The sequence below is a fragment of the Anolis carolinensis genome, chromosome 3 (assembly GCF_035594765.1).
Source record: "Anolis carolinensis isolate JA03-04 chromosome 3, rAnoCar3.1.pri, whole genome shotgun sequence".
NCBI lineage: Eukaryota > Metazoa > Chordata > Lepidosauria > Squamata > Dactyloidae > Anolis > Anolis carolinensis.
Genome location: NC_085843.1, coordinates 97,786,852 through 97,814,120, shown reverse-complemented (window position 1 = coordinate 97,814,120; position 27,269 = coordinate 97,786,852). Strand labels below are relative to the sequence as shown.

General features: G+C 37.0%; 1 protein-coding gene across 6 annotated transcripts in view; it reads right to left on the bottom strand.

Moving 5' to 3' along the window:
• Nucleotides 1-1,037: 1,037 nt before the first annotated feature.
• adgrg2 (adhesion G protein-coupled receptor G2) overlaps nt 1,038-27,269 on the bottom strand; it is an 84,018-nt gene continuing 57,786 nt past the window's right edge. For all 6 annotated transcript variants that reach the window (XM_062975212.1, XM_008107294.3, XM_062975215.1 and 3 more), the window contains 17 exons: nt 27,030-27,064; nt 25,790-25,887; nt 25,039-25,111; nt 22,826-23,292; nt 21,607-21,796; nt 18,534-18,690; nt 17,163-17,306; nt 16,937-17,059; nt 12,938-12,983; nt 12,734-12,837; nt 12,365-12,489; nt 10,744-11,012; nt 8,488-8,587; nt 7,795-8,078; nt 6,852-6,953; nt 5,199-5,351; nt 1,038-3,944 (listed from right to left, as the gene is read on the bottom strand). In XM_062975212.1, the coding sequence (XP_062831282.1) occupies nt 3,760-3,944; nt 5,199-5,351; nt 6,852-6,953; nt 7,795-8,078; nt 8,488-8,587; nt 10,744-11,012; nt 12,365-12,489; nt 12,734-12,837; nt 12,938-12,983; nt 16,937-17,059; nt 17,163-17,306; nt 18,534-18,690; nt 21,607-21,796; nt 22,826-23,292; nt 25,039-25,111; nt 25,790-25,887; nt 27,030-27,064 (2,655 nt within the window). In that variant the 3' untranslated portion in view covers nt 1,038-3,759. The remainder of the gene's footprint in view (nt 3,945-5,198; nt 5,352-6,851; nt 6,954-7,794; nt 8,079-8,487; nt 8,588-10,743; nt 11,013-12,364; nt 12,490-12,733; nt 12,838-12,937; nt 12,984-16,936; nt 17,060-17,162; nt 17,307-18,533; nt 18,691-21,606; nt 21,797-22,825; nt 23,293-25,038; nt 25,112-25,789; nt 25,888-27,029; nt 27,065-27,269) is intronic.

Genomic DNA, 27,269 nt, shown 5'->3' with positions numbered 1-27,269 from the left:
TTAGTGTTCCTATTGTAAAATTATTAGAAACATATCTTTTGCAAATTCTGGTTTTCATTCTAGTTGTAATATTGGGGTTTCGGCTAACTGGTGTTCGCACCCTTTCTTGTACAGCTGGCAGATGTGGGGTTATTCTTTACGTCAATCTTCCCCACAATCAAGTCAACGGTCATCACTTATTGAGGTAATCTCAGTATAATAGCCATCAATCTAACCTGGCCTCAGATTTCAGTCTGACATGCATAAGTTTCAATTTACAGATCGGATATATTTTCTCTGGGTTGTTGTGAATTTTCTGGGCTGTATGGCCATGTTCCAGAAGCATTCTCTCCTGATGTTTCGCCTACATCTGTGGCAGGCATCCTCAGAGATTGTGAGGTATATTGGAAACTAAGCAAGGGAGGTTTATGTCTGTGGTAGGTCCAAGGTGGGAGAAGGAACTCTTGTCTGTTGGAGGCCAGTGTGACTGTTGTAATTAATCATCTTGATTAGGGTGGATGCTGTTGAGGTGGTCCAGGAACTTATTTAGTTCTTCTTTTCCAAGGCTCCAGGCAGGAAGAAGCCAGGCCTTGAAGCTGGCAAGGCCATTAATGCTAATCAAGGTGATTAATTACAACATTCAGAGGATGCCTGCCATAGATGTGGGCAAAACGTTAGGGGAGTATGCTTCTGGAACATGGCCATATAGCCAGAAAATTCACAACAACCCAGTGATTCCGGCCATGAAAGCCTTGGGCAATATATTTTCTCTCTTTTTCTTCTGTTTCCTTCTTTCCTTTTTCCTGTACGTTTCCTCCATTCTTTTAATTCTCCATTTTCAGTTTTTTTCATTATTTTACTATTAGGTTGGACTGTTGCAAATGTTTGTAGATAGTGTAAAGCTGTGGCATTCCAAATCTACAAACATATTGCTATTTCAATGCAGCAGGAAATAATACAGTTGGTCCACTGTGTCCATGGATTCTGTTTCTCTGGATTCAACCACCCACAGTTTATTTACCACCACCCTCCCAAAAAATTACCAAGGAAAACAAACCTTGATTTTGCCATTTATACAAGGGACACTATTATACTACAGCATTATATACGAGTATTTTGGGACTTGAGCATTCATGGGCTTTGATATCCACAGGAGCAGAGTAGCTAGGACCAAATCTCAAAACACTATTGGTTTAAGCAACTATGTCTTCTAATATTGTATCTTATGGAAATAGTGCTATGATATACCACTCGAGAAAGTTATTTTCTAGACCAAAACTCAGCAGTGCCTTCTGCCACCCACTTTTATTTTTTAATTTGTAAGCCATCCCATCCAATAGCTTCAGAGCCACCCCAGGAAACAACGGAAAACCTCCACAGAGATGCATAAGGTATTCATCTGAACACTTCACAGATGTACAGATTGTTCATTTCACAGATGTACAATTCTTGGCATCTTTGCCAGATCCTTGAAGAGTATCAGGTCCCTGCTTAAAACATCACAAGATTTAGCAATAATGACCATTGATAGAATAGCATGAGCTTCCGGGAAGTCATCCAGGAAGGTTTCAGGAAATAAACAGTACATTTCTCAGGATAAATCAGGTTTAAAAAATAAATAAATCTTGGTGCTAGAAATTAAAAGGTAGAAAAATAATTTCTAAAAGCTCTGAAAGATTAACCAGTCAACAGAACCTAACAAAATGCAATTAAGTGGTATACATTATTCTTTTTTCTTTATTAAAATAATATACCTGTTTAATTATCTTTATAATGACACATGGCTAGAAATTAGAGGTGGAGCAAAATCTTCTACTACTTAGGATGCCTGTAATCTATTGTCTTTGCATTCAGGATGTTAAGATGATACGGGCATCACTTAGGAGCCCTTGGTGGCATAATAGGTTAAACCCTTGTGCCGCATTGACAGGTCAGTGGTTCGAATCCGGGGCCAGCTCCCCATGCAGGACATGAGAGAAGCCTCCCACAAGGATGGTAAAACATCAAACATCTAGCCGTCCTCTGGGCAACGTCCTTGCAGACGGCCAAGTCTCTCACACCAGAAGCAACTTGCTGTTTCTTAAGTAGCTCCTGACACAAAAAAAGGAGATCACTTTATATTGATGATTTTGAGGGACATTGAGTACTTTTAAGGACAAGGCAAACAGTGCTCCCATAGGCATCGGACTCTTCCATTTGATTGCAAATAAGAAATCAGATCTTGTTCAGTTTCATCTTAGGTAATATTAGATGCTTGTGATAACAGCCATAAATTAGGAGGATGTTTACTTATTAAACAACTCACATTATTTAAGTGGAAAATTTCTACCTAGGTTGCTGTTTATAATTTTAAATCTGCTAAGTTACTGAGCAAATACTAAAATGAACAAGAAATTTGCATGGCAATAAAATTAGTCTGTTATATATAGATGAACTGAAAGCCAATGTGGAAAATGGGTGGATCCTTGGTTGCCAAAATGATCCTTTGTTCCCTCAAGGTCCTGGTTCCAGTTGTGAATGGCTCATATGCATATGCACATTTATATGCTGGTAGGAAATTATTTGGAAAGAAGTGGGTTTCTCCAGTGGCAGCTCATTGACCAAAAGAAGGCTTAAAACTGCATTTGTCATTATTTTCCTTTCTTATGCTATGGAAATCTTGATTGTGAGCAATAAACTTAACTGTATATACTCAAGGATAAGCTGACCCAAATATAAGCTGAGACACCTAATTTTACCAGAAAAAACTGGGAAAACTTATTGACTCGAGTATAAGATGAGGGTGGGAAATGCAGCAGCTACTGGTAAAATTCAAAAATAAAATAGATAGCAATAAAATCAAATTAATTGAGGCATCAGTAAGCTAAATGTTTTTGAATATTCACATAAAACTGTAATTTAAGATAATAATAATACTTTAATAAGATAGGACTGTCCAACTCTGATTACCTATATACTCGAGGATAAGCCGACCCAAACATAAGCTGGCCAGGACCCTCAGCCCTAAAAAGGGGCTGAAAAACTCTGCTTATACTCGAATACATATGGTAATTAGCTGCCAGAGAGTTAGAACTTCTCTGTTGACAGAGTTTATATTTACATGTTGATCTTCCCAAATCGTAGAGGGCTGTTTAAAGTCATTTTGTGTACACAGCATGCTTTCTATGTAAATGTCAATGAGCTAACATGAACTATTAACTTTGTACATATGTATAATTAAAATAAAACTTAAAGACTCTGCACAACTATTTTTTTCTATACAAAGGAATATCAAATTTAATTTACAAGCAATAAATATAAAATTATAGGATAATCAAGGATAGATGTTATTGAGGCTATATACAATACTATGACATCTGTTACTGTACCCCTTTAAAAGGTATAGGAATCACATAGTTTTGAAAGAGAATTTAAGTATCTCTTTCAATATTTAGCTTGTAGTTTCCTATATTAATACATTATTGCGTAACCTTTCAACTGTAAGCTGAAATTGTAAAAGGATCTTCTAAAATCCATCATTTTTTAAAAACAACAGCACATATTATGCCGGTCATTTTTTTCCAGCCATAATGCTATGTCTAAAGTACCGTCTCAATACCAATGGCATTAAAAGAAAGGATAATGCAAACTCTTTGACAAACTGGTATTGCCTAAAAGCTTTGCTATTGTATATTAAATAATGTCTTTTTTTGGTCTTCTCACAATTTGGTCTTCTCACATTATATTAAAAGAAACCCGCATGCCACTTTGTGAAACCATAGAAAGGCTTTTACAAAAATATCACATGGGTTCAATGAAGTGCAGGCTCCCTCTCTTTGAAGTCCTTCTCCATGAAATGCAAGATTTCTTGTGTCCTGTGTCATTGTTCTCTGGAAATACAATCTGTTTTGTTGAGAAGTCAGCGAGTCGCACATCACCATTTTGCATGTTGAAAGAAACACCGTTCTTTTCACTGTGCACATTGCCTAAAATGTTTTTTAGAAGAATGTTAGGATTCTGTCATGGCAAAACTCTACTCCATAGGATCATCTCTCCACACACCCCACCCCATAATCAAAGAACCAAGTCCAATATTATCGTTTTTCTTCAATTGTAAGATGCTATCGATTGAAAGACGCAGCCTAATTTCAGTAACACCACCAAACATACATAATATAAACTTGCAATTCTAATATGTACCCCATTTTAGAGATGTTTATATGGGTGGGGGGGGAGTGTGTCTTAGAATTGAAGAAATACAATACATGCATGGTAGATGCCAAAAATAGAATAATAAGGGTAATGTCATATCTAACTTTTATTGGCCTATAACCATGTGGAACACCACTACCAAGAACAGTGGTTCTCAATCTGGATATTTGGACTACAACTCCCAGAAATCCCAGCCAGTTTACCAGCTGTGAGGATTTCTAGGAGTTGAAGGCCAAAAACATCTGGCGACCCCAGGTTGAGGATCACTGACCTAGAAGCTTTCCCAGGCTCATCAAATAAATGCATTCTGAGAAATGGTTCCATATATGAGTATGTCCATTTTAACCACAGTAGCAAATCCCTTGTAGATGAGGGGTGTGGTTTACATAAACAACTTCCCATCTTTAGTAACTTCCCCCACTGGATATAACATCTAACAACATCCTCAAAACTCAATGAGTAACATTTCAATAATTCGTACTCTTGCATACAAATGGATTCAAGTCATATAAAACAAAGTTATTCTGTTTGCTTTGATCTAGTGTGTAAACTAAAGAGATGTGTGTGTAAACTAAAGGAAACCTTCTGACATGATGTATCAGAATAAATAGATCCCATTTAAAAATCAGTATTGTTTAGCTATATAGTCATGATGCCAGCACAGCATAGCCAGTACTTTACAGTGGGCTAAGGTATATTGAGCTAGAATTGAGGAAATCTGGGTTCAGATCCCATGTCTTTGGTGCAAACGGGGTGACCTTTGAACCCATCATTTTCTTCTGACCTAATCTGAACCACAGAGTTGTCAGGATGATAAAATGGGGCAGAAGACTATGTTGCATTAATGTATGACACAAAATTGTGAGCTGGTTTGAATAAATATGTTGTCTGATAACGTAAACACTGATGCATTGTTTGATATCTCCTCTTGTATAGTCACTTGAAATATAACAACAACAACAACAACAACAACATCATCAACAACAACAACAAAAATAATGGATGATTGAATATTTTACCATACCTACCGTTCCCATTTGCATGCACTGCATAGTCATTATTCACTAGCATGGAAGTGGAATTGGTGGAGTTACTGTTCGACTGAATGGAGTGGGAAGAACTGGAAACACCTTGATTAACATTCTGTTTTTTTAAACCATTTGTAGCTGTTCTACTCCAATCTACAGAAAAATAAAGATAACAGAAACAAAGTTGAATTTTTAAACTTCAGACTAAGGGAAGTGTTATTACTGCTTCTACCTTTATTTTTATGTGATTTCATATTTTAAATTTTTGCAAATTTACAGCATTAATTATTATCAGAATTCAAATGTTTTTACAGATAGCCTGCCCCTGTCTATAGACTAATGTAAAAAAATACAGATACAGTAGAGTCTCACTTATCCAACATAAATGGGCTGGCAAAACATTGGATAAGCAAAAATGTTGGATAATAAGGAAAAATTAAGAAAATGCCTATTAAACATCAAAATTCATTATGATTTTACAAACTAAGCACCAAAACATCATGTTTTACAAAAAAATAACAGAAAAAGCAGTTCAATACACAGTAACCTTATGTAGTAATTACTGTATTTACGAATTTTGCACCAAAACATTACAATGTACTGAAAACATTTGACTACAAAACACTGACTACTAAAAGGCAGCTTGTGTTGGATAATACAGAACGTTGGATAAGCGAAGGTTGGATACGTGAGACTCTACTGTAATTTGTTTCAACATTTGAGTGTAAACATAAGCTGCATCCATATCATCACATGTCTTTTGGCTAGAAGTGTTTGTAAATAGCTCTGCCTACAATCTTCTCATTTTCAATGCAAAGTCATGAACAGGGGCCCACATGCATATAGCTGTTCATGGATAGACCCTCTGTACAGTTAGTAGACCCAATATTCATACAACTTGAACTGCCTTACATTGTGCTCCAGTTATATGGAAGAGCATGTGTTTGTAGTTATATTTACATAAAGATTAAAATAAGGAGGTCAAGGTTGAAACTAGTGGACATGGCCCCAATCCCATAGTCAGTCACTGGAGACCTGAAGATTAACATGGTGCTTAAATATTTGGCCAAACAGAGTGGGTACTACAATTTAAGAGCAGCTATGCTAGACAGAAAATTGCCATAATACACCGTATTTCATTGCATAATAGTCACCACCAGCTTAAGCATCTGTACCTGCAATGTCAAGTTCTCTGACTTTACTAACAACACCTCATTTTTCATTTTTAAATTATAAGCTAACTAGCACTCAATTTTTGATAAAGGTGACAGGATGGTTTCTATCATTTTTGTTTGCAAAGTTAGCAACTTTAGCACATTTTAATTTATAAATAGTACACATAGTCACAATAGCCAGATATCGATATCTATTGGAAAATTTACTTAGTAACAAGAAATAATGTAAACAGACTTCAATTAAGATGAGTAACACTCTGTTTGTGCAAGTATTTGGTCAGAAGCCCCTCATCCCCACTTTCACTCCTGAAAAGCTGAACAGGAGGCTCAGGAATATCTTCAAATACGGTCATAGAAAAACATAGTCAGAGGGCAGATTGGCAGAACTAAATTACTTTCTAGCATAAGCCATCCACCTTAGGATCCAACTCTGTAGCTATATCTGCATAATTTCAAATAACAATGACGTCCTATTTACCAGAGTTTTCAGCCAGCCTGTATTTTCCGCAACACAAATACCTTCTCCACTGTTTACGAACATTCTCTTTGGCTACACAGTAGAAAACAAAAATGAAGAATCCTGCAAAATAATGCATTAGAAGTTTATGAGCATGGAATTCTGTTCTGTTTTAATGAAACTGCTATATCATTTCCCTCATTGTCAATACCAACCTATGGCTAATTGTCCTTCTCGGTGATAAGACCACATTCTGCTAGTGAAAAGCCTCTCATAAGAATGCATGAGATGTTTTGCTTTACTATGATGACAAATGAATCATTTCTGACAAAAGTGCTAGCTTCAAAATCAATACAGTGAAACACTGTTTTCACTTAAACCAATGTTAAATGTGTGAAATAATTAAATTAAAATATGTGGTGCTTTGAATATGTTCGTTGTAGAGGTTTGAGATGTAGAGGGGTTCACTATATTGTTAGGTGTATTCTGCTGATTAAAAATCAATACAAGACACTTTTTAAAAATAGAGACAGAAAGCTATTACACTATGCAATACAATTTTTGTTCCTGGGTTATAAATATCATTTCCTAATTGGTTCTATCATTAAAACATGGGAAATGTTTTTAAACTGCAAAAACTTTGTTTTTCAGGACATCTTGCAGCATATATTGCTATAGTCTTTGAATGAACATCTTATAGACTCTCAACCAATTCAACATAGTTTGTGGCAGCCACAAAAATGAATTTTCTGGAATATACCAATTACTTTCAAAGTAAGTACTGCACAATTAAACAGGAAATAATACTTTCAAACCAGGAACAGGCAATTTTTCAAATTTTGTTACATAGTGTTATTTTGTGTGTGTAAGAGTGGGAGTCTATTTAATATATTATGATCAATACACACAGGAAAATACACATACATACAGTATTTTCCACATAGAAAAAAAGCCCAGTACATACCTTGCAACGTGTTAAAGATAGCAAACAGATACATAAATATAAGATTTACGGGGCCCCAAGCGAAAAAGGCAAATCCCCAAGTAATTCCCAACAGGAAAGTGAGGCCAGCGACACTCCTAAGGTCTTGAATGCTGGTCTTTCGCTGGGCACCGAGCTGCTTCTTCTTTTTGATTCGGCAGAGCTGAATGAGCACAACTATGAACATGCTGATATTCAGCAAGAATATCATGCAGAAGTATCCCACAACAGTGATGTAAAAGACAGTATTATTGTTAATCCAGCAGCTAAAAATGCAGAAAGGAGAAATGAAAAAGGAAATACCAGTTAGTGTTACATACATTTTGAAATGGTAAGGCTGAGAATCAAATGCAGAAAGCCATATAATTTTCTATTCTTAAACACTATATATATATATATATATATATATATATATATATATATATCTCCATGCAACATGGCAAAAACTCATTTTATAACAGTATCTTAAATCATGATCTCCAAATGTAATTTAATATATTTCTACCTTTATTCACTGCAGTTAGTAACTAAGCAAAAACTAAGCATTTGCTGATTTAAAAATTGCTTTCTTGCTTGATGAGATTTTCACTTGGTTTAATTTCCTGCCTTTTTCATAATTATAATTACGTGCATATTTAAATTTATGCTCTCAACCACTGCCCGATTTTGACTTACAATTCATCTGCTGAGCCATTGGGAAGTTTTCCATATGACCCAAGTCCATAGTTATCTGGAGATATTGCCAGGACAATAGCTATGACTATAGCTGGCAGCCCTAAAAGATTAAAAAACAAAAACAAAACAAAAAAAACCAAGGACACAAATTAGAAAGGCTACTGGAAATGCATAACTAGACATTCAGGCAACAGAAAACAGGAGGTGACATCCAGAAATATATCATGCCAGCAGAATAGTACTTTAATTTGCGGAAGACAGAATTCCTCTAGTTTCCTGAATCCTGCTTCACAAGTCCAGATGTGGAAGTACAATTTTGTTCTGATAACGGGAGCCACCCCATTATGATGGAAGATGAATACCCTGCATTTGTCCCAGTCCAGGACCCATAGAGGCTTATAAAAATTAACACACACACACAGTTGAAATTTCCAAATCCACAAAAGTTAAAAATATAATTAAATATCAGTAAAGTTAAAAGCATCACCATTAAGAAGGAAAACAGCAAATATGGATCATGCAGTACATTATGAAAGCCCCCCTTGAACAGTCTTTGGAAGTCTCTTAAAACAAAATTAGTTTCATCTGCCTATGGAAGGGTAGCAAAGAAGGCGCCTGTCCAACCTCCCTAGGAAGGGAATGCCAGCATGAAGGCTCTGTCTTGTGTTACCACTAGATGCAGGGCTGTAGCCAAGGGGGGGGGGGGGGTAGGGGTTTACTTCCCCCCAGATTTTTCAGGTTTTTTTAAAAAAAGGTTTACTCATTAATTTTAACTGATTAACCAAATCCCCATGAGTGTCTACTGAAGTTTATCTGTCTTGAGTGTCCACTGAAGATTATCAATGGAGCCTGATTTCTAAATTATTTTGCGTTATGGAAGTACTCTTCATGATATGCTAAAAAAAGTTTCCAACCACCCCCCCACCCCCGTGCTCTCCAATTTATTTTTCTGGCTATAGCCCTGACTATATATATCTATGATGGATGATTAGGGGGAAGGGTATTCTTTGAATATCTTATACCATGTGCAGGCTCATATGGGAAAATGTGGTCCTTCAATCAATGCTGATTAAACTGATTAAATTGTGGCTTCCAACCCCAAATTGAATCCTGTTAGTTCAATATTGGGGCCACGAAGTAATTGGCAACAGTAAAAGTTTCCTGAACCTAGTGGCTACCTTAGACATTTACATGAATCTGTTAGCAACAATGTACAGGGCTTAAAATTGAGTCTGCAGAAAATGCTTCGTCTGTATTTCATAAAAAGGAAAATAACCTGTTTAGCAAGCCTTGCAAATACTGAATGTTTGATTTTTAATAGCTTTTTATGTCTCTCTCTCTCTCTCTCTCTCTCTCTATATATATATATATATATATATATATATACACACACACACACACACACATACACATACACATACACACACACACACACACACACATACCTTGGGTAACATAAAAATTGCACAAGCACAAAAGGGTCATGAGTGGAAAATGTTTAAGAAGCCCTGCTTTAGATAATCTGGGCTTTATATATCATAGTCAGCACTTTGAATTGTGCCCAGGAAAAGACCGTCAGACAGAACCATTGCAACAAAAGAGTTCATATATCAACCACTATAATCAAGAGCTATTTAGTGTATTTAGAATGTTCAGAACACATCATGGATTTCAAACGAAGTTTAACAAAATACTAAACCACAATTGCGTATTTGGTGGGAATACAGGAGAAGGCCTTTTCAGTGGCTGCTCCCAGACTGTGGAATTGCCTCCCAAGAGAGACCAGGATGGCTTAATGCAGGAAGGTCAAGACCTTCTTCTGCAAGGAGGCATTTGGAGAAGGATAAGGGGTATATTGCTGGGGAGGTTGTGGGTGGGATTTAAGGGGAGGGCTGGGTGTTTTAAAATGCACTCAAAATGTATTTATTGTATTTTAACTGTATTTTTAATCTAACAGACACTAAACTTTTAAATCCTTTTTTAATTTTTGTATTTGCTTTGTTTTAAATTGATCAAAGTGTGTGACTGTTAGCCGCATTCCATAAGCAGGGAATAAAATAAATAAATAAATAAATAAATAAATAAATAACTATTGATCTAAAACAACAGAAATTAAGTCTACCTTCTACCACCAATTTTAGTGAGTTTACTGTAAATGTGGCCACTAAATAAATTACACATAGTAAGACATATTCCAAACAGAAATACAAAAAAAGAAAGAAAAAAAGAAAGAAAAGGAAAAAAAGATAGACATACCCCAACCAACAATGCAGAACTTTAGGATGTATTTCCTGACATAAGTGTTGAATACTTTAACAAGGGCAAGATACATGTGGAAAGCCTCAAGGCCCATCCAAGTGAAAGAAACCAAAAGGAAATAATGAAGAAAGACAGCAACTGAGATACACAGTCCTTTGATTTTATATAGAGCAATCCAGGAATCCAGGAGGAAAACTAGGTTCAGTAAAAGTAATGCAACACACAGCTGAATAAGGATTTTAGAGGGGTAATCTCTTCTGATTTTCCTGTGAAAGAAAAGAAATTAAATGTTAAAACTGCCAGATTTATTTAATATATCTTTGAAAAGTTCTATGTCACACAAGCAATTATGAATTTATTTTACTGATCAAAGAACAATTTGAGATACCAATTGCACATGATTCCAAATGAATTCAAAGACCACAAGTGCAGCAGAAATCAAATGATGAAAAAACGATTAATAAACATGTCTATTTTTACTATTAGTTTTATTTTATATCTGAGGTGCTAATCTGAACAAATATGGATTTTTTAAATAATAAATTTAACACATTATTAAAATTGAATTTTAAACATAACACTGCCATGTCATAAAAGACAATATGAGAATTATTTACTTTATCAGTAAACACTTTTAGTTTAAAAGAACTGATGTGAAAATTCTAAAATCATATAAATGTCATTTGCAATACGCAAAATTTAAAATTATTTGGTCCTAGAGATTGGCTTTCAGTAACAATTATAAAAAAGCTCATAAAATAAATATTTTTGTTATTAATAAATGAGAAAAAATGTTGAAAAATGGACACAGACACTCTCAACTTTTAGTGATGCAAAACTATTCAAAAAGATGTCCAATGATTATGTTATGTCTTTGCCTTCCGTGGCATTATGAACACTCAATTTTATTTTTAAAGTAAGATTAAATAGAAAGATAATGAACATTATAGTTCAAAAGAGAGAAGTAGGAGGTGGGTAGCTGGAGTTTTTCGGTGTCAACTGGACAAGGAGTCAAGATGACAAGTTGTTTACTGCAAATTTTTTGAAAAAGTAAGCAAATCAAATCAAAAAGGCAAGCCATATGGCAGCTTTCCTCAAGCTGATACTCTTCAGATACAGTAGACTACACAACCATCATGGCAAATTTTTTATTGAGTTACATCTGCCATTTCCTAGTTTTAGAATTTCCATTTAAAGCTTACCACTGAAACTTGGGCAATAGCAACAGACATATTTTCAGTCATCTAGCTCTTCATGCATTTATCTTCTACATAAACAAAGAACACTGCTATTTTGCTCTGCTCCTTAGCTATTTCTCTAAAAGTGGAATCCAAATAAATGGAACAATGAGTCATAGGTGGCAATGCATTGTTGGCGAGGTGTGGGATATTATGTACAGATCAAAACTAATAAAATGTATCAAATCATTTTGGTACAGGTCTCAGAAAACTGCATTTCATACCAAAGAAATGCATATCCTCAGCACATTTGGTACTTTTTGGAAACAAGCTCTTCCATAAATCAAATATTAGAAGACTTTATTTTGATACTGCTCCATATATATGATACGTACATAAAGGAAGATCCATAATATAATTTGGACTGACATGGTACTTACTCAAATGCAATATATGTAACAAGGGTGACAGAAAGAAAAATTGCTGAAAGGCCGCATCCTATGTATGTGATGAAGGTTAAAATTAACATTTGGGTAGGAGATAGTTGGGTATTTCTTGATAAATCCTGAAAATGAGAAAAAATATTTGAATACATGTGAGATTCTAATATATATATATATATATATATATATATATATATATATATATATATATATATATATACACACACACACACACACACACACACACACACACATATACATATATATACACACACACACACACACACATATACATACATACACACGCACACAGTATATTCTAAAACAATCAACACTTCAGAACTGATTATGTGGCGTAGGCCTTACCAGTAAAACTCCAAAACTGGTGAGGTGGTTGCAGCTACAGACAGTTTCGTTTGTTCTTCTTTCTATAACTGTGCATCCGTCATAAGCCCAGCCTCCACTCCCATCTGTCAAAAATTAGGAGCTTCTATTATCAAATAGATGTGATACAGTTTTGAAACACTATAACATGAGTGCAAATACAAAACCATGGCTGCACAAACATACCATTTTTATTGAAATTCCAGTAGGCGCATCTGATAGTTGAATTCTCCTGTTTGGAGAAAAATAATACAATAATTTATTCACCCTTCGAAGTAACACAAAAACTTTGTGGATGAAGAGTTTATTCAAAACTCTATGTGAATCTGTTCCTTATATATTATACACAACATGCCCGTTCCTTGCCTGTCATGGTACTATCATGTATCATCAACTCCTTCTCCTATCCCTATATAATCCCACAACTCCCCCCGCCCCATCTCCATCTATCAATATAGATTATATCTTTTAATGCACAAAGTTGGTGTCTATTCTTTAGTGTGCCAAGCACCAAAATTGGGTTGAACAATAAAGGCCATTTCCAAAACCATGAATAACTTTGTAAATGATCTCAAGATCTGTAAAATATTCCTTAATAACATATTAAAAATAATTACTAAGCAGCGAGAACAATACAAAATGTGTTGTAGTCTGGCAAGCATCAGAGTTTTTTTCTGAATGTTGAGAGGATGAGGGGGCTGATAGGTTTCAAAGTGAGACGTCTGTGAGTGATCAGAGAGAATTGCAGGCAGACGAGGCTGATGTTTTGGATTCTTTCGCTCATTCCCAAGCAACAGGGGAAAGTAAAAGTTCCAGTTCCCTTGAGAAAAGGCCTTGGGAAGATGGGGAGGTTTCAAGGGAGAACAGGTTATACCTGAGAACGCAGGGAGCAAAAACTAGATATTTTCAGAGGATCCAACATAAGACCCTAAAATCCACATGTATCAGGCATGGTGTCATGGGTGTCTGAGGGGGCTTAAATTAAGTGGTTTGGTTTCAGGCCTTTCAGAGGAGACAACATTGCTATAGAGCAGTGGTTCTCAACCTGTGGGTCCCCAGATGTTTTGGCCTTCAACTCCCAGAAATCTTAACAGCTGCTAAACTGGCTGGGAATTCTGGGAGTTGTAGGCCAAAACACCTGAGGACCCACAGGTTGAGAACCACTGCTATAGAGGATCCGTCTCCTGTTCCTCCTGTTCATGTTTCCTGTTCATGATTCCAAGTTCATGGTTCCTGTATTGTCAAGATTCCTGTTTCATGTTCCTGTTTTATGCCTATGTTTCTTTGGAGAAGTTCCTGTTTTCATGTTTGTGGATATACCTTTGGATTAATTCTGTGTTTTTGAGTTTCCTTATCTTTGTGTTCTATTCTGGCATTTTTGGATTACTGCTTTTGAACTCTAGCTACTTTTGAGCATGAACTTTATATCTGTACTGTGATGTCTCATGGGCCATGTAGGATGTTTGCCCACAAGAAGACAGTCAAACAAGCCTTGAGCCGAAATCTCCCCCATTTTCTCGCCACCTTTATTATAATCAAGATAGACACGCTAGGGAGGCGACTCGCCGAAGCGCCAGGATCGCTGCCAGACAATTAGATGATTAAGTCTGTTTCCCTTGGGAAAGTTTAAGGAGTCCTGCATCTGGACACAGAATAGGTTTCGTTTCTTGTTCCCCAGAGAAAGTGTTCTCTGGCGGGAAAACAAGATCCTATATAGGTGTTTGGCCACAAGGATTCCTTGCGGAGTCAATTCGTCAACTACGGGAGTAGATTGTGTGTGGACTACGCTACTCCAGTTTCCAGGACCTTGCTCTCGTCCCAGCCCTGCCTTGTTCCCCGGACCTCGCCACGGATTCGCCACGGACCCTGTTCTTGTTCCTCGTTTCTTGCTGCCTTGAATCAAGCCTTATTTGCCAAGAACCTAGTTTGCTCTCCAGTCTTGCATCAAGTTCCATGGACTAAAGGACCTTGTTATTTCCCCTCACTTTGCTTGGCAAAGTGTGTGTTTCGGTTATTGGATTATAACTTTGGACTTTAATATCTCATATTGGACATTGTTTTCCTGGACTATATTTGACCTTTCCTGAAAGGTCTACTTCTGAACTATATCCTACACATGTTTTTATTGACTTTATATATTTCTTTAATAAAGATATTAGATAGATTCTGGCCTCTGCGTATGGTTATTGGTGCTCTGCAGCCTGGGTCCTGACATGTACTGACTTTGGTAGATTTGTCCCTTTTCCCCTTTTTATATTTTTCTTTAATAAACATTCTTATATTGGATCACTGGACTCTGGTGTGGTGAAAGGGTGTTCCAGTGCTAGGGTGCAACAAAATGTAAACCCGATCAAAAACAGCAAGATAAGAGCTTATAAAACCTGTCAATTTGTATAGGGCAGGAGAATTGAAAGGCAATGGCAGAGTTATCAAGTACACATGCAGTCACCAAGTACACATGCCTTCATTCACTTTGACTACATACCTATCATCCCAGGGGACTGAAGAAAACCGAGACATGCACTCACTATGGTTATTGTACCCAAAGTTACCACATTGGAAACCTCTACCAACAGAAAGTTACACAAAGAATGTCACTTTCCTGTCTGGGACATGAAGTCCCCATATTTTTCTAAGAGAAAGGAAACTCAAATGAGCCACCTCTCAACTTTTACCACTTGGGAGTAAATAGGAAATTCCTGGAAAAGCCAAAGAGAAGTGGCAGTGAGTGGTTAAGCAATCATTAACATTTTATGCATGTATGCATACCTATACTTGCAAAACACTGGTCCTATGAGCACATTTAAATTGGGAATGTATCCAAAGCATCAATCTGCTTCCATAGGAAAGGCAGGGCTACACTCCAACTCCTTAATGAGTTTCCTCTTGTTAATAATGGAGATATGGTATTCATTTTACTTGGTGCAGAAATTCAAAAGGTACTTTCACTGATCACATTTAATGGTATCATCCTTAAGCAATTATATCACAACTGCAAAGTGAAGTTATTCTTAAAAGTAAAAAGTATCAGACTTACAGGGAGATCATATGGCCTGTGGTGACTAGAACAAGGCAATAAGGACCCCCAATTTCTTTTCTCCATGATACACTGCTGTCTTCCCAAGAACTTCTATATGTTTTTGCAGGTTCTGGGGAAACGAGCAATCCATGGCCAGGAAGGGCAAAGTGTTTGCGGCAGCTGATATGAAGCTGGACATTTCCCTTCTGATCCATGCACAGGGCTCTGCAGCCAAGCCTGATATGCTTTCCCATCAATCCTCCCTTTGTTATCAGTTGACATTATTTATTACAACTTAGAAGTATGGTATGAATCACGATCTTGTCTTGGAGGAAAAACAGTTTCTAGGGGACTCTTCATCAGGGGACTCAGGAGATGGAAGCATCCGAGTTAAACCCAGTTCAGGAGCATGGATCTGCCTCATCCAAAGGTGCAGGGAATCACACACAAGCAATTGATCCATATGGCTTCCTCTTCTATAATCCCATTGTTGTCTACTGATATAGGATCAGTAGGGTTGGTTTTGATTAAATGACAGATTAAATGTTTGATTAAATGTTAAGAGAACACATGATATCCATGTTTAAATATTTAAAAGGATATCACACTGGGAGGGGGCATGCTTGTTTTCCGCTGCTCTAGAGACTGGGACACAAAGCAAGAAAAGAGATTCCATCTAAACATTAGGAAGAACTTCCTGCTGATAAGAACTGTTCAAACAATGGGATACTATGCTTCAGAGAATAGTGGAGTCTCCTTCTCTGGAGATTTTTAAGCAGAGGCTGGATGGCCATCTTTCAGGAGAGCTTTGCTTCTGTGTTCTTGCAAGGGCAGAATAGAGTTGGACTGATGGCCCTTGTGGTCTCTTCACTAAATCTATGCCTTGTGCCTGGCCAACATGTAAAGGTTATGGCCTTATTATTTCCACATCTTCACTTGTGCATGTGTTTTTTCTGTGTCCCTCTTTGGCACTGTGTTACGTTCCCATCATTAGCACCACAATAAGAACGTACAAGTAGATTACACAAAAAATTGCCAAGTATAAGGGAAGCAATAATACAGTGATGTGCATGTAGTTTAAACACCTTTCTAATACATGCTTTTTACCCGTTTCCTTAAGAAATCTCTTTGAAAGTCAACTTGAAGGCACAAACACAGAGACACACCTGAGTAGATGCAGTATTTTGCAGAATGACTGTAACATTTTTCTCCAGGTTGGTAATTGAAAAGTTAGCAACGCTTGATGATATAACTTGGCTGATTAATGACACATTTTGCAATGAAGGATCCTAGAAAACACACACATATTAATGGTATTTATTAAAATCTATTGTTAGAAAAAAAGACACTAAAATAAAAGATTTATGCATATTTTGTACACTAAGAAATTACCTGGAAGAGAGTTGTCTTCTCAAAGAAGTTAAATATAATTCTAGAAGCTCGATGCTTCTCTTCAGGTGGCAGATTTGCCATCACTGCTGATGGAAGTGTTATGGTTCCAATACTGTTTTTAGGTATTTGAGTTCCAAGAGCAACCTAGACAGAAAAAGACAGAGGGAGAATATTTTTGCAAAGAAAATAGGCGATTGGACCCTTGCTTGGACCATACAGAGAGCCTTTTTGGCTAAAGAGTAGGGTATAAATACTCTAAATAAATAATAAATACAATTTATTAATGGGATTCCTGTTACAGCACCAACTATTGTCACTGTACCCAAAAAATTATGTAGTATCCACAAAGGACCTGATAAGCTCTTCCCCCACTCTTCGTGAGTGGATTGACTGCCCTGCTGTAAAACAACCGGAGACTGGGTAGATCAATCCCTTGGCAGAGCTCTGTCTCTACACTTCACATCACCACTTATTCAGGTCAATGGTAAAATCTCTCAATTTATTTGGACCTGGAAGGAGTAGCAGGAACGTGCTTCCATGAAAATGGCTGGAGAGGGGTAAATACTAAATGCTTTAAGGTGAGCCCTTTTGGACTGAAAATGACTGATGGCCATTTTGGCCAAAATTAGGGCACTGAGGGTTATTCGAAGCAAACCATTCCCCCTGTAAATGACATAACCCTGATTTATATAAATGATATTACTTAACTGAACTCATACTATTGCTTTTCTGTCATATTTATCCGTCAGTTGGCTGTGTTTACTGAGCTGGAATTTATAAAATGTCCTTCTGATGCGTTTTCCTCTCCTCTCTGTATTGTACGAATTGTTAAGTTTGTTTTCCTCTCGTATACAGGTAAACCTATTCTATGATTTCCATATCACTGTTTTATCTACCCACATCCAACAAGTACATCCTCTCTAGGAATTTTCTAGGTTCTCCAGGTAATTCTATGGTATGTTTCTGCCATAAAATAGCACTGGAGAACCTCTCAATGAATTTCTGGGTCCTCCAGCACAACTTTATTGTAACTTCCAGCAGAAGTCATTTATTCAACAGCATTTGCTATTATCCAGTTCCCTGTTTTCATGATAGTTTCAGGAACATATCCCCTGTGGATATGCGGGTCATACTGTAAGAGTTTTGTTTGTTTGTTTTTTGCCGTAAGGTGTTGCCATTTTGTGTTGGTATCAGAACTAAACTAAACTAATTAAAACAATTTAGAAATTTATTTGATTATTTACAAGAGAAGATCCTACTTGTTTAACTCTGCTTGGAAAGCTACCAACATTCCACGTATGTGAATCTCCATTTCAGCATAGGCAACAACAACTACACAAAGCCCTGACTGTGCAAATAAAATGATCTTACCTGAAGATCTGAGGGATCTTCTACAGCAAAAGAAATACTTTTAAAGGAGCTGCTGTTGACTTTCATGACTGCCAGCGCCAAAGAAGGAGCAGTCAGATTAAAGGTTTCTGTCGGGAAGTCCAATTTTAAGCCAATTGCATCGACTATATGTATTAATCTATTAGAGAAAAATACATAATATTACATTTCACAGTTCTGTCTGTAACTGGTTAATGTAAATTATGAGCACTGTATGATAACTGAATATTGAGGACAATGTAGAAATACCTGCAAAAATGTATAATTAAAAATGAGGAGCTCATAGGCTCCAGTAAAAAAGATAGGTTTGTTTCTCTGGCCTACTATATCCACTCGAGATTCTGAAGGTTATTTCTGAAACATAAAAGTTCAGCACTTTGGAGCTGGTCTAGGTGGTGCTAGACTAGAAGATGAAGTTACTCACACTTTTGACCAATTGTCACTGGAACAAAACGTTGTGCTTTTAGGTACTCCACTACTTGGCAAAACTTGTCTGTGCCAAAAGAGAGCATTTTGATTTCTGGTATTTTATATGTGGGCAAAGATGATGGAAGCATCAAATGAGTCAAAGGATGAAAGGGAGAAAAGGGGCAGTAAGAAAAAAAAGAGTGGACGGTATAGTTGTCATATTGTGTAGTTAGCTGGGTTTTACTTGTATGCCAACTGTATCTCCAGTATAAGTGTGCCAGATTCCCAAATTTCAAGACAGTAAATCCATACCTCTTCGCACACTTATATCATGCTTATATCACTTTTTCAGGGCTATTTCAGGATTGAGTTTATGAGTCTTTGGATTTGTAGTTTGGTGAGGTTTTTAGGACCTTATCTTATTGGGATATAATCAATTTATATCAGTATGCATCACATATTTTTTAGGACTGGATGCATACCATATTGAGATGGGATGCACCCTCTCCTCATCACACCTGATTTTTACGATTTGAATACTGTACTTTGACTCATAACACCATGGAAGGCTGACTCCTCTCAATCCATTCAAAACATCCCCTACATTACTCTATGATCTTTTACAAAGTATTGTTGCTGATGGGATGGATAAAGATTTTCCTATCACACACTAAAACAGCGTTTCAGCAACAGAAACATATGCAGTATTTCCAAAATTTGATTAGAATTCCATCTGCAAATAATCTGTTTCTGCGATGCTTTGCAGATGGATTCCGATGAAATACTGACAGGATGGGGCAAACATCATGTGATGAGACAAACATCATGTGATGGGACCCAATTCGAAATCATTTCCAAACCATCTCAGAAACTGAGTATTTCCTAATGTGATAAGGTCCTTAGATAGTACCAAGATGCACTCAGAAGAATGAGAGCTGTTTATAAAGTAAATTGAAGACAGTATTTCTGGTATTGTGGAACAGGTTATATGGATTGAGCTAGACCTCTCTAGCAGAAAGTTCTAAGTATTTTACCAAATCACAATCTAAGGATTCCTTTGGACAGCAATTAAAATGCAGATGAATCTGACTTCTCTAAGCCTTGTTGGAAATATGAAACCAAAGGTGAAATTATTTTTCTGCCCAACTGCTGAAAAAAACAAACCTCTTATTGGCTCACAGTGTGTTTAGTCAATGAGTGGAGCCACATATGGGATGTTACCACACTAGAGGCATTAAAACAGTAGAAGGAACTATTGATCTATCGTCATGAAGGCTGGCAGAATCAGGGTTTTGGGAGTTGCAGTGGTAGCCAACCTTTGGTCCTACAGGTGTTTTGGACTTCAGCTCCCACAATTCCCAACAGCTGATAAGCTGCCTGGGATTTCTGTAAGCTGAAGTCCAAAATAACTGGAGGAACAAAGGTTGGGAACCACTGGTGTAGTGGTTTGAATATTAGATTACAACTTTGGAGACCAGGGTTGAATCTCCACTCAGATATGGACACCTATTGGGTGACCTTGAGCAAAGCTCACTCATTCATCATAAGAAGGCAAAGGCAACCCCTATTCTGAATGCATCTTGCAGGAAAACCACATGATAGATTCACTTTAGGAGTTGTTATAAGTTAAATATGACTTGAAAGCACACAACAACAACAACAACAACAACAACACTTCTGCTTGACTGTTTCTATTTTGCAGATACGATATAGGTGAGAGGCTGAGCACAGTTAGGAAATTTTGCATATTTCAAGCAGGCATTTCTATTCCTGGTAAAACTATAGCGGCTGAATATCTGCAGTTCCTAAATGAACTGGAACTTTACGAAGAGAAAAGGAAGTGCCTACACATTACATCCAAAGAAATTAAGAAAATCCAGCCTGCTATCATGTTTCTGAATATGAAAGAATTATACATGGCAGGTGTGGTTAATACTCTCATAACCCATCAAATAATCTGCAAAAAAAATTAATCTGAAAAATGACCAATATTATACAAATATCGTGGCCTGGATTTGAAGTAGAACATAGTCATCCTTAAAGTAAAAACAAAAGAGAAAGGAAAACATCCTTTGTACCACTGGGGAGAAGTGTTACCAAAGGAGAAAGTTAAATGTGGGGCAGGAGAGGGACAAAAAGGCAAACAAGGAAGAAACAAAGTTTTGATGAAATAAAAGGAAACAAAGCAGAGGGGAAAGGAAAGGAATAAGGACATGTATTAAGGAAAACACAAGTGTAGAAATAGTACTGGAGTAGAATGGCATAGTAGGCTTGATTCCATGTGAAATTGGCAATTTTAGCCATTAATATAATATAAGATAATGGCGCTCCATGCAGTCATGCCAAGCACATGCCCTTGGAGGTGTCTATGGGCAACACTGGCTCTTCGGCTTAGAAATGGAGATGAGCACCAACCCCCAAAGTCAGACACGACTGGACTTAATGTCAGGGGAAAACCTTTACCTTTACTTTATAATATAAAATAGCTTCTGTTGATCCAAGTACTACATATTTGGCTTGGTAAAGTGATTTTTTATAGCAAGATGAAGCATGAAATTATGGCCAATAGTGTTAGAAACACATGTAAACAGATAAAGCTGCATCACGCTACAATGACAAAAGTTCTTCAAATTATAAAAAGACATACCTTTTAGACATTGGTGATATCTGTGCTGGAAGTTTATGTAGAAGATAACTAACACTTTCCACCATCGATTTCGCAAGAGATGGCTCTATAGTTTCAGCAGTCAAGTTAAACTCCAACTGGGAAACTATTTTCTCGAAATCTGTGCCATTATTAGTAACAGTATTATTAGGAGGATTTGATGATGCATGATCTAAAATAGATGGAAGGGAAAACAAGAAGTATGTTTCTAAACACAAACGTGAACAATACACACACAGGAAACAAAGCTTTACATATTGTTTTATTTTGGGGGGGGGGTTGATTTCAGAAGGAGTTGATTTAGATCAAGTGGATTAAAAGATCTAATGATAGCAGCTTCAACACACATCTGCAAAGAGCTTTCTCCAATTCCATATCCTGAAATAGGAACACACAAAATATGGCATGTTAGCTGCATACATTTCCTAGGACCTTTTTAATGGGGTACATTTACACTGTAGAAGGAATGCAGTTTGTTACCACTTTAACATAACATTGAGCCATTGCAGTTAACATGGTATCAAACTGCATTAACTCTACAATGTAGATGCAACCTCGGTCGAGCTATGTTTCTCCTGTCTCTCACTTTCTAACCTATTGATCAGTAGCAAGATAGTGCAGTTTGGGGTGTGACATGTTTTAATGCAATGAATTGGCAGTACTAGATAACTTCATTGAAGAGTATTAAGCTTCCTCCCCAAAAATATGTTTCTGCCTCATTTATGACAACTTTTTGAATTCCTCCTTTGGCCCACATCAGGGTCTGGTCCATTTGTGTAGACCAAGATATGGGAAAAGCATGGCTGGTGAGGTAGCTTCCTGAAGGAATCCATTGATGGCACCCTCTATTATTTTTATCAAGAGAGTGGGACGGGGAAACCCCACTTTCACCATGTGGTAACCGGAAGTCGAGAGGATTGGTGCTGAAATCATAACTGGTGACTACATAGCTGGCCTCTCACCACTTTACATTGTGCACAATACTACCCAATCAGCAGATAGCAGTGGGATCTTGATCACTATACAATGGCCATCAGCATTCCCATGTAGTAAATGACCTGAATAGTCATCACAAAATGCTAAGATCTTCAGATTGCAGCTTTCCACATAGAGCAAGCTCCACATTTCCAGTCTCATATAACACTTCAGACAGCAAGCATACACCAGATCTCTTGTCAAGAGCATTTCCAAAGCCCTTTACCTGTGATGGGTTTATTGCCAGGGCCCGAAGTCATCTCAGCAGAAATATTCATGGTAGGTACTACAGTGAATGGGGTGGTAGAATTCCCTGCTGAAGTAGTGGTAGAACTAATAGGTGGCATTGTTGAAGCAAATGAGTTAGATGTTTCAAAAGAAGGGGACGGAGTAACTACATTGTCAGTCTTTGGAGGTAAGGCAGGTGTAATTTTATTTTGAGTAGAATGAGTGTTTGATGTCTGAGTGGTTGGTTTCTCGATGTCTGGTGTCTGAGTGATTGGTCTCTGAGGAGAAGGAGGACGACTCTTAGAAATCTGTCCTTTTGTTAGCTCTGCCTGCGGAGTACGAGAGACAACAGCTGGTTCAGAGGAAGAGGCTTCATAGTGAGTTACAACAGGAGAAGGAGTGACTGATGAAACTGGGGAGACATGAGTACTTGGACCATTGCAGGCAAGTGTTTCATGCATACCACTGTTGGGGGAAAAAACACATACATGAAGTGTTGGTGTTGGTTGAGCAGTGACTTGAAGTGAAAAAAAGGTACACAATACTTTAAAGAAATGATAATTTATACATGCTTATGATTAAAATACAGTACGATCCCTGTATCCACAGGAAATATGTTCCCAAACTTCGTGTGGATGCGCAAAACTTCAGATAATCACAAACCCTTTTTAAATGAAAGACTTCTGGCCTAAAAATACCATAGAAATGGAAGGCCTAGAAAATACCTAGATATGTTTTGTTAGAATTTGTAAAGTTCCCTTATGCACCACCTATAGTATTACAGAGAGAAGCTTTATTTCAAAGGGTCATCATAGCCAGACAAAAGCAATGCTGATACCAAATATTTATTTTGTTGAGACTAAAGACGGTTTTGAAATGCCTTTCATATATATAGCTCATTCATTAATTTAACTTACGGTCATAAAACCCACCAATCCCTTGATCCCCATTGCAAGGAAAATTTTGCTTCCTTTCCCAGGTAAAAAATAGGGGCAATTACCCTTTATTGTATGCCAATAAAACTTTGCAGAGTTCGTGCTGTTTAATCTGCCATGTCTCTAATTGTCAGTGGAAATGCTGTTTGGTCTGCCATAAGTTCATTTGTCCAAGCAAATGCCACAACCAACCAAAAGACTTATTGTTCAAAAGGATTGATGGTTATGACATTAATGGATAAATAACATGGCATATGCCAGTTACACGGATGAAGTGGCCATAATGTAATAAAAGATCAGATCTAGTTTTACTAATTTCTTTTGTGGCTCTTGGAATATTCTTTATCAGATATACTTGCTATCATGTGTATCAACAAAATCTGCAGTAATAATATGAGTTATACATATGATACAACTCTGTTTAAACATACTGACATCTATTTAGAACATATACATTCCTCATGGGCCCATTGGAGCTCCTGGTGGCATAATGGGTTAAACCGTTGTGCCGGCAGGACTGCTGATTGAAAGGTTGGCAGTTCGAATCTGAGGAGCAGAATGAGCTCCCATCTGTCAGCTCCAGCTTCCCATGCAGGGGCATGAGAGAAGCTTCCCACAGGATGGTAATACATCAAACATCCGGGCGTCCTCTGGGCAACGTCTTTGCAGACGGCCATTCTCTCACACCATAAGCGGCTTGCAGTTTCTCAAGTCGCTCCTGACATGGAAAAAAATGGACCCATTCACATGTTCTATCTGTCCTGAGTCCCCTCGGGGAGATAGGATGGAATATAAATAAAGTATCATCATCATCATCATCATCATCATCATCATCATCATCATTATATCTGACCATACTCATATTTGTTTATGCTTGCCTTGGTAAAATACCACAGCTTGCAAAACATTGTGAGACATAAATCTGTCATGTCTCTGTCTATAAATTTACATGGCTACTAAGGACATAAAAAGTACAGTTGGTTCTTGCATGTTTCATTTTTTAATACTAAATATCAATAAGGGAGGGCCAATCCAGGCTCAGAATAAGACATTTGGAGCAGGGCTAAACTAAGTGGGAAAGACAGTGGGTGGTTCAGAGGACTCATTCCCAAACTGCTACTCAAGATATTTTAGGATGTCAGGTTGCATTCTACTTTACTCCTGCTCTCCACTACTGAGAAACACCATGCAAACCAATATGGGGAATTATTTGGCAATTTGATCAATGAACCCAAATCCCCTGAATAAAACAGGTATAATGATATGTCACACTTGCCACTGCAGAAGTTGCAGCTGTTCAACAGTTGAAGGACAAAAGTGGAGACCCAAAGGTGAACAACAGCATGACTCTGAAATAAAAAATGTTAAAAATATGCATCACTTTATCAATAAGTAGTGAATTTTTCTACTGTTTGTTAATACATAATACATGTACAGTGTACTAAGAATTAAGTCATTAAGTTGATAGTTTAGCCATCCAGGTAGCATGCTTGAAGGTAAAGGTTATTCATGTTCATTATGATTTAATGATACAGTTGTTCGTTTCAAAAAAGGTCCCAAATCAATCTAAACAAATTTTACTTTAAAAAGGTGCCAAGGATATGCATTATTTTACTATTAAGAGCCATTTTCCAAGCCCTGTATCAAAGTGATTTGATACATTTTGAGAGTTTTGATCTGTACATAATATTCTACTCCTAGACAACAATGTGCTGCCATCCAATTGTTTTTGGATGTGGTAGCTTTTGGAAACTAACTCCATAATTGTCCCATGCTGGGTGATAGCAACCATTCTCTATGCATTCTGTTAATTGTTTCCATTTTGCACAAGACTCAAACAGCTTCCTTCCTTTAATGTTACATAGTATAATCCTCTGGCAGTAAAATGAGACTCTTCTACACCCCACCATCCCAAATATATTGTTTGGAGGTACTTTGATGCAAATATTCTTCAAAAATATTGAAACTGGAAAACATTGTGGCTTTGGTTATTTACCATCTAGAATGAAATTTTTGTGACTACTTACCAGCTGGGCCAATTTCTGCTTTTTCTTTCAAAAGGGACAATGTACTGTTTATATTCATTTCTTTCCGCAGCTTTATTATGAAACTGCATTCTGATGTACTGGTGGAAAAGAAGGAAAATTAAATGTAAAGTTTGCAACACTTTTCACTTTCCTATCAACTAAAAGTATATGCTATCAGTTGCTTTGGCTTAATAAGTCAGTGGAGATTTGTTGTTAGTTGTTGGCTCTGACACTACTGAATCAAATTAAATCTCTGCTTGAAATCATGAATTCAGGTGGCTTTCAATTGCTCTCCAACCAGTAATTTCAATATTTACTGGGATTTTTGAAGTTGTGGTAGCCTGTTCTGGAGTTTAGTCCTATAATCAAGAGGTCTCCCACTACAGATAAGATGGCATTATTTCTTTGAACAGTTTATTAAAAGAATCCCCACGGTTTAGAAATAGCCTTTATTCCAGGTATTTCTACACTCATTCTTTAGCAGCAGTAAGAGCTTTAAGCTACAATACATTTCTGGTAACACGCTATATAAATTGCCTTATCCAAAATGCTTGAAACCCAAAGTCCTTTTCATTTTCAATATTTGAGGGGAGGGGGTTGAAATAGCTGTGTTTTTATATACTGCATGTAAATAATGTGATCTTGGTGTATGGGACCTCAGTCTAAACATGAAATTCATTTATGTTTCAGATACACCTTATACACATAAACTGAAGGTAATTTTATATATTTTAACAATTTTGCACACAAAACAGTTTGTGTATACTGAACTAGCAGAAAGCAAAATCAAGCCCAACTACATTGTCATTATAATGCAGACTGAACTGCATTACATAGACAGTGTAGACTCCTATAATCCAGTTCAAATTGCATTATATGAGTCTACACTGATATAATGCAGTTCAATCTGCATTATAATGGCCTTGTAGATGGGGTCACAGTCATCCATGTAAGAAATGCTCAATCTGTACTAGAACGCACCCCTCACCTGAAGTATGTCTCTGATACTGACTTTGACTCTCGAGCTAAAACAGATTCCAAACACATAGCACAAGCCTGAAGAATGCAAACTTCCTGCGCAATAGGAATTTAATTCTGAATAGAAATTCATAGATGTGCATAGTTAACATTTCTATTACTGTATTTGAAGGCATGCTGCACTTGAGCTAGTACTTATGGTACTTATGTATCTGTTGGCACAATCAGAAATAATGCAATAATTATATAAAATAGCACACACCTCTGGTTCACTTTTTCACATCGCAGGAGATATGACTACAAGAGAAGAAAATCAAAATAAATAATACAGTTCTTATTATCTGTATAAATAAAGCCTATGTATATATGTATGTATATATGTAACTATGTTTGTATGTATATTCCAAGATGGCTCCCAAAACCAGAGAGCACTGGGAACCCCACCAGTGATGGATCTGGACCAAACTTGGTGCACAGACCCACCATGACCAACTTTCATGGG